Raw genomic sequence first — 12,914 nt, 5'->3', positions numbered from 1 at the left:
TGAACCCCAATATTCAAGAGATCAAATAGAATTTGACAGGTAACTCAAAAGCTGATTTATGTGCAGAGTGTTCATTTGTGATGTGCTCATCAATGTGGTGTGTAAAAGGACGGGTTATTTGTGAGTCTCGCAAACCCACAATATGCACCAAAGGAGGCTGCAGAACACAGGACAAATCAATGAGCGACATTTGGTGACTTCAAAAGGACTAGATATCCACCAAAGACGAGCACGGGGGATGAGATCAGGACGCTTTTGGTGCTGAAGAATAACGATTTTGCAAAATCAAGCCAAGTGAAGCGCACCCTGCAGCAAACTGAATCTCATTTCATCAGTTGTTTGACCCCTTTATGTTTTATGTAAATGGGGAAAGGTTTCCAAATTGTTGTTGTGATGAAGAACAAGACAAAGGTTTTCTAGCCCCTAAAGGAAGAGACTTTTTTAGGGTCACACTATGAAACAAAGGGATTTGAGCTGTGCCTGAAAAAAGAATTGCTAAATGTAATTATTTCCTCTGTTAGAACTATTGTAACATCTATTTGATGTTTTGTTTTATAATGCTGTCAGTTAAGGATAAAAAAAAAATGTTTAATTCCCCATAAATATTTTAATGTCTACATTCATGCTCAATAATCCAGGTAAAGAATCCAACAAAGTTCAGTCAGGTCCTCTGGACGGTTTCTTTTCTTGTTGAGATGTTTCGTCCTTCATCCAAAGGACTTCTTCAATCCGAAGAGCAACAACAAACAGTCCCACAAGCAGCACACTCCCATAGTGGATAAACCAGTTTGCTGGTGGTAAGATGGTTTCTATGTCCATCCCTCTCCTCTGTTGACTCCTCTGAGGCAGCCATGGCCAAAGTGGTTGAAAACATCAAAGTTCATGCTCAATAATCCAGGTAAAAAAATCCAACAAAGTTCATTCAGGTTATCTGGACGCTTTGTTTTTGTTGAGACGTTTCGTCCTTCATCCAAAGGTCCACTATGTGAGTGTGCCGCTTGTGGGACTGAGTTTGTTTGTGGCTCCTCAGACTGATGAAGTCCTTTGGATGAAGGATGAAACGTCTCAACAACAACAAAAAAAACATCCAGATGACCTGACTGAACTTTGTTGGATTTTAATGTCTAGTTTAGTGTGCAGTACATGTTCCAAAGTATTAGGTTTAGGATTATTGTTCTTTCTCAACAAGATTAAAAAACTGTCATTGATATTTACAACGATCGTTGCAGGGTTGATAACTAGTTTTACACGCCATGTTGAGGTTACCTGTGCTTATGTAAAATAAATCTGAGTCAACTGATGGACTTCATAGAGAAGTGTCAGCAGAATATTTTAATTTCTAATCTTTGTGCCAGTAACTTTGAATTAAGAATATGAGTAGGTAACACAATAAAATAGGATTTGGCTTTCAAGATAACTTACAGTAACACAATATTCTTTAGAGTGAAAGTCTGCAACCACTGGGTCAAAGACCAGTAGTGGTCCATGGATAATTTGGTACTGGGCTGGGAAAAAAATACATAGATAATTGTTTCTTTTTGGAAACATGGGTCTGAATGGTATTTTATTTTGAAAATTGACCAAACTGCATTCACACCTTTTTCCTGTTCTTGACTCAGTCACAATTAATTTCCACAAATTAGCAAACCTACTGGCTAACCCTTGCAAAACTGAGAAACATGGAGTGGGTCAGGCCCTGAAGGCTTCAACATTACCTGTAAAACCTGTGCCGGCACAGGCATGCTTCATCTCCAATGGCCTGAGTGATTATGAGTGAGATGAATTTTGGAGATCTTATTGGGCCATATTTTTCCAACAAAGCATTTCACTCTCAGACTGCAGGCTTACTAGTGGTTCCTAGAGTTTCCAAAAGCAGAATGGGCGGCAGAAGTTTCAGTTATCAGGTTCCTCTCTTGTGGAACCAACTTCCTGTTTCTGTCTGTGAGGCTGACCGCTCGTCTAGTTTTAAGATTAGGCTTAAGACTTTCCTTTTTGATAAATCCTATAGTTAGAGTTGGCTTGGATTTCCTGAGCTATCCCTTATTTATGCTGCTATAGACTGCTGGAGGACAAACTGACCACATTTCCTCACTCTGCTGTTGTCTTCTATTCTACCCATTTCTATTTGTAATTATTTCTGTCCTCAGCATGAGTTGGTTTGTCTTTCCTCCAATAGAAAGTAGACCTGGACCTGTTATTTTGTTTGTTTCTCCTTGTCCTCTCAAACTCCAGCCAGTCGAAGCAGATGGCCGCTCGTCCTGAGCCTAGTTCTGCTGGAGGTTTCTTCCTGTTACAAGGGCGTTTTTTCTTTCCACTGTTACCAATGTGCTTGCTCAGGATGGGAGACTGTGACAAAGGGAAGATTCAACACAATCTGCTGGTGTCCTTAGAGGACTTTTACTAACTGGCTTTTATAAATGTATGTGAATGTTTCTGTACAGTGCCCTGAGACGACTTCTGCTGGGACTTGGAGCTATATAAATAAACTGAATTGAACTGAAGTACATTAAAAAAATCTTCTACAATGAGTGATGCTTACAGCACTTTTTTTTCCCCTTCAAACATCACAAAGTAAAGCTTATCTTTAAAACTGAAAGTTTCAAAGTTCAGGCTGATGGCAAAGTGATGTCAAGAAAACATCCATCCATCCATTTATTATCTTCTGCTTATTCCGAAGTCGAGTCATGGGGGCAGCAGCTTGAGAAAGGAGGACCAGACATCTCTTTCCACAACCTCCTCTTCCAGCTCTTCTGGAAGGATTCCGAGGTATTCCCAGGCCAACTGAGAGATGTAGTCTCTCCAGCGTGTCCTGGGTCTTTCCAGGGGTCTCCTCCCAGTCGGACATGCCCGAAGCACCGGAGGCGCCACGGAGCATCCTTACTAGATGCCCGAACCACCTCAACAGGTTCCTCTTGCCGTGGAGGAGTAGCGGTTCTATTCTGAGTCTCTCCTGGATAATTGAACTTCTAACTTTATCTCTAAGGGAGAGTCAAGCTACCCTGTGGAGGAAACTCATTTCAACCGCCTGTATCTGCGATCTCATTCTTTTGGTCACTACCCAGAGTTCGTGCCCATAGGTGAGGGTAGGAACGTAGACTGACCGGTAAACAGAGAGCTTTGCCTTACAGCTCGGCTCTCTCTTCACCACAACGGACTGGTACAAAGTTCGCAATACTGCAGATGCTGCACCAACCCGTCTGTCAATCTCACGCTCCATTCTTCCCTCACTCGTGAACAAAACCCTGAGATACTTGAACTCCTCCACTTGAGGCAGAACCTCACCCTTGACCTGAAGAGAACCATCCACTCTTTTCTGACCGAGGACCATGGCCTCAGATTTGGAGGTGCTGATTCTCATCCCAGCTGCTTCACACTCGTCTGCGAACCGCTCCAGTGAGAGCTGAAGATCACGGCACGATGACGCCAACAGGACCACATCATCTGCAACGAGCAGAGATGGAATCCTGAGGCCACCGACCCAAAAACCCTCCACCCCCTGGCTGCACCGAGAAATTCTGCCCATAAAAGTTATGAACAGAATCGGTGACAACGGGCAGCCCTGGTGGAGTCCAACTCCCACCCTGAAGGGGTCTGACTATACCAGCAACAAGAACCAAACTCTCGCACCAACAGGCCCCCAATTCCATACTCACAGATCCCCCCCCCCCCCCCCCCCAACCACACACACACAATGTACCCTGAGGAACAAAGGATTTGGCTTCAGCCTTCCACTGAGACTATAACAATTATGATAATAATAAAAAAACACACTTCCAATCTAAAGTGTCAAACTGTGCGTTTATCTAAGTCCATACACCCTAAAGATGAGCTGGTGCAACATTTCTTTTGACTGAACAAACTGATATCAGTGATCTTATTAAGCAACTGAACATTTCATCAGGTTTTTCTGGATACACGGGGTCAAAACTCAAGCCTCCAACACACCCACACTTTGTTATGTAAACATCAACCGCTTTCAAAGAAGTAGTAAGAAAAGACTGGGAGTCTTTAGGATGCCTGTTAGGATTATTAAAAAAAACAAAAAAACACATGGACCCTCGTTTCATCCTTAGAGGGGACTCCCCCTCTTATGCTGCACACCTGCCTCAGATTAGACAGCCGCAATCTCGCTCGGTCAGGACAAACTTCAGCCTGGAGCTACACACAAAGAGCCAGCACACACCTGCGACGAACTCACTGCTCTTTGTTTACTTATAGAAATATGAGCCAGGTAATTTGATGACGTATAGTCCCCACTTTTCCCCCTCCTCCCCAAAACATGGTCACCTTTCCGCGCTGTTTCAGACTTTATGTGACAGATCAAAGCAAACTACAGAACCGGCAGAACCAGTTAATCAAATTAAAGATTACTAGTCCACTGTAGTCTGCTTTGACCGTGAGCGCATGAAAGGTGGAAGTGATGCAATGACTGTGTACCTGGACCCCCCCTCCCCCTCCCCCTCCCTCCACGACTGGCGGTAGTAGCTGCCGAGGAACGGGACGCGCGAGCCACAGGGTGGAGCAGCGTCGCGTGCTGCGGAACCACACTCCTCCTGAGTAGCTCGTGAACTGTGCCGCGCGCGGTTTAAGCTGCAGATGCGGGTCGGTGAGAGAGCGAGGCGGAGGGGACATGGCGAGCGGGCGGCGGTGCGCCTCGTGAGGGGACAGTAAGCAGGCGGACCGACACCGCGCGGGAGCGAAGGCAGCTCGAGGACACGCAGGAGGAAGAGGAGGAGGCGAACCATGGAGGACTCGGAGCCCGCAGAGGACGGCTTGCTCGCGGGTTTGCGGTGGAACAGGAGCGCGCGAGACCAGGCGCAGCTCAAACACAAGATCCGGGACCTGCCGGGGCTTCTGAAGCACGGGCTGCACCTGCGGAAGAAGAGCGTGAGTATTTCTGCGTGTCCTTCCGTGTTGGTGGGTGCTTGCTGAACCTGAACAGCTGCTGGACTCTTTGTACTCTGAGGCCGCTCCGTGACCTCGTCACGACTCAGGTGTTTCCAGCTTTTGCTCCAAGCGTCGCTGTCGCAGTGGCAAGCTTTTTATATGTGCGCGTGCGTGTGTTTGTGTCCATAATGACCAGAGGAGGTGCAGGCGCCATACCTTCACACTGTCCTGTAGTCAGGGCAACCCCCCCCCCCCCCACACACACACACAAGACACCTGAGAATTAAAACATAATTAATGTGTATAAAAGTGCAGTTTCTCAACTCAACACTATTTTCAATCATTTCAAGGTGCTCACTACAAAATCAAACATATAAAGGTGATCCTAGTTGATAGGAGAGATCATGTAGCTTCTCTCCATGGGCTCTCTGTCAATTTCAGAATTGAATTCAAAATCTTACTTCTAACCTACAAAGCCCTCAACAACCTAGCTCCAAAGCTCAAGCGGCGAATCTCTAAGATATTCAGGGGGAAATATGGAAAATCGGAGTCAGAGAGATTTATTTATCATTCGCATCTCATATGGTACATGTGGTGGAACGAAATTATGTATGCAGGGTCCCATTTACATCCAACAATAAAATGTAAAAGAAAAACAGCAATAAGATCAAAGATATAAACTAAGAAAACCATCAGCTAAATAATACACTAAGAACTAATAGCATAAAAAAAAAACATTACGTCGAACAACAGCACGAACATGAGTCTGTGTGAGCAGATGAACACGCATGAACACAGCAACATGAAACAGATCAGCAGCAACATGAAACAGATCAGCAGCAACATGAAACATCAGCAGCAACATGATGTGATTTTTTTCACAGTCATTATTCTGGTCAGATGTTCATGAGTCTAACAGCCTCAGGGTAGAAGCTGTTCCTCAGTCTAGTGGTTCTACACTTAATGCTCCTCAACTCCTTTCTGAGGGGAGCGGTACAAAAAAAATGTGTGTGCTGGGTGAGTGGGGTCCTTCGTGATGCAGGTGGCTCTCTTCCTGCATCTGGAGGTGCAGATGAATCTGCTGCTTAATGCGAAAGAAAAGAGAAATCTGATAAAACGACTGATAGAATAAATATCGAGGATTACAAAATGATGGTGGGGTGCCATAAAGGCTGAGTTCAGCATTCAGACAACTTGTAAAAGTACCATTTGAGATAGTAAACTTAATTGTTTTTTGCTTACTTTACACAACAAATCCAAACAAAAATACAAACCAGTACTTTTAAGTAGTCGAACTTCTCCATCCCAAACCATTCTTCCATGGACGTTTCCATTCTGGATCTTTTTTTAGTCACTTTGGTTGTTTTCTGTAAGTAAACAAACCATGTGTTGGGCACTGTTCTCAAAATTAGCTTACAGTTTTTACATTTAAAGATACAGTAGAATGGGCAAGTATGCATATTTTGTTTCTTTAGCAGAATTAATAATTTTTTCTGCAGTAAATCTAATCATTATATACCATTTGTCAAAACAGTCGTATTTGTTGAACGTGTCCTTTGGAGCTTTTGCTTCCCTCTCTTAAAATCTGGTCAACACACTTTCTGTGCTTCCATGTGTGTCAGCTCTGCTCATCTTTCTCATCACTTCAATACAAGTCCCTCATTCCCAATGTGGGAATCCACGAGGCAGGACTTCCTGTCCCGAAGGAGCCAGATGTGCTAAAAATATTCAACGTTTCTGGTGGAAATCGACACAGGACCACAGAGGCGAGCCGCTTGTGTCGCGTTACATGTGGTTATTTTAAGTGATGCTGAAATAAACGGGAGACTGAGACCACTCTGTTCTGTTAACAGGTAATATGATCAAATGAATCTGCTGAAGTGTCCAGAGGAGGATCAAAAACAGGATTTACTCTGAGAATGTCTGAACGAAATGTTGAGTTGATCATGTGTTCTTTACTGCATGAGATTCTGAAAAGCAACAAAAGGAAGGTTTTTTTTTTTTTAAGTGTATATTTTTTCCCCTATTATTTGGGATTGTGCAGATGAGTGCAATGAGGCGCAGGTTAAGTAGTTCAAAGGTATGAGCTGTGCTTCACCTGGCACATGCACAACACACGGGGTTATATAAAGTAAAAAAAAAAAAGAGGAATAATATAGAAGGAACAATGCATTATACGAGCAAAACCCAGCTTTTTAAATAGTTACATAACCCTAATAAATGTTCAAACATATTTCCCAGCTTCTTCTTTTTCAAATAAAAGATTGATTTAACCACGCAGTTACACAACTTGAGAGTCAGACTCCGGTGCACACATCTTGTCTGTTCGTTTAATGTGCAAAACTCCTGACATAAGCAGCTTCTCACGTTACCTCATGCGCTTCGTAGCCGTTCGCATGCAGCATCCTGACTGAATTAAAAACAGCGTATCGTTGCAGGAAACCATCGGTTGCCTCTGGTTTCCCAGCCTCCAGCAGTCTCACGTTGGAGAGTCCTGTTTCAGATTTATCTTTGTTGTGACTTGCTGTATTGGTCCTGATTGGCTGCAGACCTAAGATTTGCTAAAACTTGAGTTTTGAACTGATCCAACACTTGGCAGGGTGCTACTCCTTCCAGTCAAGCTGGATGGTTCTGAGCCCGAAGAACGTGGTTGACTTTCTTTCCTCTTTCCTCAGATTTCTTCTCGGTTGAGTGTTGGATTAAAAGTTAATTATTGATCTGCCTGACTGTTGTTCTGAGAAAAAAAACACTAATATACTTTAGAGAGTATTATAGGTTAAAGATGATGCATCAACAAATGCAATCAGTGTCAGAATGTGAAGGATTAGCATGTCCACAAGATGTTGAGTTGAGCTGAGAGACAGGACAAGTTAGTATTTTTAGTTCATCAATGCAAGTCTTTTTCTTTTAGCTGTTCCTTGTTCAGGCTCTCCACAGCGCGTCTTCCTCCTCCATCTCACTTTGTCCTCTGCATCCTCTGTCCTCACTCCAACTACGTCCATGTCCTCTCTAACTGCATCCTCTTTGGCCTTTCTTGATATCCTCAAAACTAACTAAATTGTGTGAAAGTATATTTTTTCTAAAAACAAATGCTGAATAAATCAATCTGGATGTGGCTTGAGACATGAATCTCCTTTGCAAAGCGAAAATAAAACATTTAGTTCATTTAAATGCATCCAAATCAGCACAGTTTTTATATTGGTATATTTGTTTGTTTTGTTTGTGAGCCTGTTCCGTGTGTATGATTTGCTGCTGGTATTCTACGGTTTTAGCCATCCTCCTAATATTTTACACTCACCCCCGTATCTCCAAAATAGCTGTGACTCATCGAGGCATTGACAGTATCTTTTTGTCCTGTGGTGACACTGGGGTGTTTGCAGCAGATTATGCAGGGTGAACCCTCAATGGATCTGGTTCGAGTTCTGGCTTATCCCACCGACTCTTAATAGTGTGAATTTTTATGAAGCATTCACACTATTGTGATCCATTTTTCTTCCGTACATTTTCAGCATAATTCTCGTCCCACAGTTTTGAAGCTATTTCAACAAATCATAAATCAAAATGTTCAGCTCTTTCAGGACAGTCCTGCTATGACTTTTGGTATTGGTGTAACTTTAGCTTTTTGAAATATTTAGCCTCCTCTGCCTTTTTTTTTCCTCATAGAAAATGAATTGAGCTCATTTTACATCCTTCATATCTTTAGATCTGTTTACAACCTTTTACTGCTCCTTTTGGATTTTGTTCTGCTTCAGCTTCTTTCAGCTTCCTTGTATAAATTTAAACTTTTTTCCAGCTAATTTCAGCTGTTTTGTGCTCCTTTCAGATTCTTTCTGTAAAAAACAAAATTTTTGTGCTTCTTCTTTCTTTCTGCTAATTTCAGCTTGTTACACTCCTTTCAGCTTATTTCTGCACGTTTCAGCTTTTTCCACTATTTCAGCTACTATTTAGCTGTTTTTATGCTAATTTAAGCCTTTTCAGCTAATTCCACATTTTTGGCACTCATTTCAACTTTTTTCAGCCTAATTCAGCAAAAATGTGCTCTCTCTACTTCCTCCTTGTAATTTCAGCGCCTCTCTGCTTTTTTAGCTACTTTTCAGCTGTTATTTTGCTAATTTATTTAATTTTTTTCAGATAAATTCCACTTTATTGTGCTAATTTTTGCTTCTTTCAGCCTAAATGGGCAAAATTGTGCTCTCTTCTTTTCCTTCTGCTAATTTAAGCTTGTTCTACCTTTTCAGTTAACTAGCATTTTTTAGCTAATTTCAGCTGTTTTCAGATAAATTCAAGTTTTTCGTGGTAATTTCCATCACTTTCAACCTAACTAACTTATTTCTGCTAATTTCAACTTGTTATGCTCCTTTCAGCTTTATACTATTTCAGCTACTATTTAGCTGTTTTGTGCTAAATTGAGCTTTTTCAGCTAATTCCACTTAAAAAATATATTTTTTTTTTTAGCTCATTTCATCTTCTTCCACTTTCTTCTGGCAGTTTAATCTTCTTCCTGCCTTTTCAGCTACTTTTCAGGTTTTTTTTATTTTTTATTCTAATTTCAGCTTTTTTAGCCAATTTCCTAATTTTGTGCACATTTCTGCTTATTTAAACCAAATTCATCAAATATGTGTTCTTTCTGATTTCTTCTTCTAACTTAGGTTTGTCCTTCCATTTCAGCTACATTGCAACATGCTTTTAGCTAATTTCAACTGTTTTTTTTAGCAAGTTCTTCAGCAATAAGCATTCACACTGTATTTTCACAGGAAATGCAATTTCTCTAGTTAGATTGCAATCTGAGGAGATTAACAGACGAGTCGACGCCGTGATTGTTCTTTGTCATATTTGTGAATGTAGAGGAAGCTGTTGTGATGGACTGAGTTGTGTTTGTATTCTGCAAATGCATTTTAGGGATGAATCGAAGCAATGTGTGAGTTCACATTTATGGCAGAACCAAATGTTTACTGCATCTTTGCGACTGCATCTGGGTAATTAATTCCACCTCCAGGCAGTTGTTTTCCTGTACAAAATTCAAGTTCGAAACTTAGTTCACAGATTCATACTTGTTTATGTTTGTAGTTGAACATTTAAAGGTTTTTGTTAATTTCTCCTCTTTTATCTCTGAAGGACCAGCAGCAGGTCTTTTGTGACTGACGAGGCATACTGTGCAAATGAACAAATAGTCTTCCCAAGCTTTAATCAGACCTTCTTTTTATTTTCTTCTAAATCTCTTATGGCTGGTGACACCGTATAGTTTTCATCGTACCACTAGAAGACAACACCAGTTTGAAATTTTCATACATGCAATGATGTGTGCAAGTAAAATTCAAATGATTTGGCCACTACGTTTCAAGTCATTATTGTGAATTAAAGCTTAAAAACAAATCCAGACATGCAAACAAACTTATTAACGCGATAACATTGTGTGTAAATTGGCTGTTTTAGGTTGTAAAACACTCATTATGAAAGCTATTTCAGTCTGTGATTCCCATCTTGCAGAAGAGTTCAGCATATTTTCCCAGGAGATGATCTAATTTCTGCAAACATCCAAATGTGCAATAAAGATGTAGCAAAACCGTGGCTCCTGGCTTTGGATGCACTTTTGTGTCTGCCATTGTCGTTCTTCATCTGCAATTACATTATAGACAGAAGATCAAAGGATAACTGTGCTGAAAATATTTCTAACTCATTACAGTGAGATGTATAAAGATGTCTCAATTTCACATAATACATTTAAAGTTTGGGATGTTCTTTGATATAGGATTCTAGCTGATCAACAGTCCTGACTCATCTTTACTGTATGTTTGGCAGAATGAAAGCAGTTGCTCTTATTTCTGTATATATTTTCTTTGTCGGTGATATCTTTTTAAATGTGTAAGCTGTCCATGCCATTGGCACTAATGCACCCCGATACCATCAGAGAAGCAGGCTTTCGAATTGTGTGTTGATAACAGGCTGGTAAAGCTGGAAAAGTTTTCCGCTTTCTTAGGTTCAGAGAAGATAGCATCTTTTCCAAATGGTTTGCAGAACAGAATAAAGGCTGTTTTATATATATATATATATATATATATAGTGCCCCCTGAGGGCCTGAAGAGTAGCCTGATGACTTCAGTCTCTGCCCTGATTCTTTTTTTAGCAGGTTCTTGAAATCTTTTGATTATATTATTAATTGTAGGTGATGGGATACTCAAGGTTTTCTCCATTTGGAATGATATTCTGAAAATTTTAGACGGTTCTTTTGCAGACTGGTGTACCTGTGCATCAATGGTGTAGTCTATGTAATACTCGGGTATATGGAGTATACCCACTAGAAAAGCTTAAGAATTTCAGTATACCCATTTAAAACTGCCTGATGATACACGAAATATCATTAGACGTGTCATTGATACGTTAAATGGCAGTTAAACGCTTCCGTAACAGTCTATCAGTATGCAGCGCTTTGCTTTGATACCGTTTTATAAACTCTATAACATGTTTTTAATACAAAGCCAACTGTTGTACAAAGTTTGTTCATTTGTTCAAATATAATTATCAGAGGAATTTGGAAATGTTCAACGTGCTTAAAAATCAATGTAAATTGACTATTACATTGTACTAACCGGTGTACTTTGATTACTAAGCACAGTAAACCCACTGCAAAAATGTAGACCACAAGAAATTCAGTCCAGTTTTCTTACTGACCAGTTAATGTGATCAGTTACAAAATGCTCCTCCCTGTATCATTACTTTTACTGAGGCTTTTTTTTTTAGATGTTGCTTTCATGAATTTCAAAATGAGCACTTATTTCCCCCAGAAAAATGCTTCAGTTTCTTAGTTTAAACTTTTCACATGTGTACTATGTTCTGGTGTGAATTAAATTAAGGTTTATGAATTTAGCAGATAACTGCATTCAGCTTTTATTCACATTTTCCACAAACGTCCCATCTCTTTCAGAATTGGGAACTCTATTTTGACATAAACACAAGTGGATATTTATCCAAAAATAACAATTACCTGAGACAAACTGAACAGCAGCAAAATGAGGTGGTAGTTGTGGATAGATCTAAAATCATGCTGTTAAGTTTTCCAACGCGTGTGTCTGCCTGTGCGCTCACTGAGCTCTAAGTATCCTGATGTCTCCATTTTGACTTCATTGCACGATGGATGTGAGGAGGAGTCGACAGGAGCTTAGCTTGGATGTTGGAGTGTGCGAGATCGAGCTTGCCAAGCATACCGCGCTAACTGTGCTCAGCAATCTCATCTGGGAGTAATCCATTTCTCACAGATAATGACCTCGCTACTCCTCTGTCTCGCCCCCTGTATACGCACTTTAAAGTCATCCCACAGATAAGCATGTCAGCATGTGCTCTGTCTTTTATAGTCTTTTTAAAAAAAATGTCTCTCTTTTCTGGTCACTGCTGCTTTCACCAAAACGACCTACGTCGTCTTAGGAAAATGTGCTCCTGCCTTAGAAATACTGAACAAACACCGAGACGCACAGGAGCACAGCAGCTGCAATCCATCTTGATGTGTGATACTGTAAGAATGAAACACATCCGCCGACGGAATATGACTCGAGTGCAGAGGATGATGGTGATGGGAAGACAAAGACCCATCAAAAGATGTGCGTTACCCAGAAAGAAAAAAAGACAGAGATCACAAGACAAGATATGAAATCAAGGAAGAAGAAAAGGGTGATGGAGAGAGACGGCGTGACAAAGATAGCAAGAGTCAGAAATCTTTTTTTGTTTTTGTGCTTGAATGGCTGGTGTGCTCTACTTACCCCGAGTCCAAACATGACTACTTCTACTCTGACTTGAGACATTTCACGGCAAGAAAATTATTTTTTTCAGATGTAAGAAACCAAGAAGTAAAGACTGGTTTTGTTTGTTGTTGGTGGGGAACATTGTTGGTGGCAGTATAATGATGGATAATCTTTTTTATTGTCTTGATCCAATAATTAAATGGTGTTTGTTGTCACAGTGGTTGTTCTGACAGTTGTTACCTGATATTCAAAAATACTTGGTCTTTTTTCTTGGTGAGTTTTGTTTCAGATTTA

At 40.8% G+C, this 12,914-nt stretch overlaps 1 protein-coding gene across 1 annotated transcript in view; it reads left to right on the top strand.

The window, feature by feature from the left end:
- The first annotated feature begins 4,498 nt into the window (after nucleotides 1-4,498).
- Nucleotides 4,499-12,914, top strand: part of rapgef5a (Rap guanine nucleotide exchange factor (GEF) 5a) — a 58,652-nt gene continuing 50,236 nt past the window's right edge. Inside the window, exon 1 of the mRNA XM_037693318.1 lies at nucleotides 4,499-4,887. Coding sequence (XP_037549246.1) covers nucleotides 4,744-4,887 — 144 coding nt within the window. The 5' untranslated portion in view covers nucleotides 4,499-4,743. The remainder of the gene's footprint in view (nucleotides 4,888-12,914) is intronic.

The sequence above is a fragment of the Nematolebias whitei genome, chromosome 19 (assembly GCF_014905685.2).
Source record: "Nematolebias whitei isolate Nwh7 chromosome 19, NemWhi1, whole genome shotgun sequence".
Taxonomy (NCBI): domain Eukaryota; kingdom Metazoa; phylum Chordata; class Actinopteri; order Cyprinodontiformes; family Rivulidae; genus Nematolebias; species Nematolebias whitei.
This window is presented reverse-complemented; position numbering and strand designations above follow the sequence as displayed.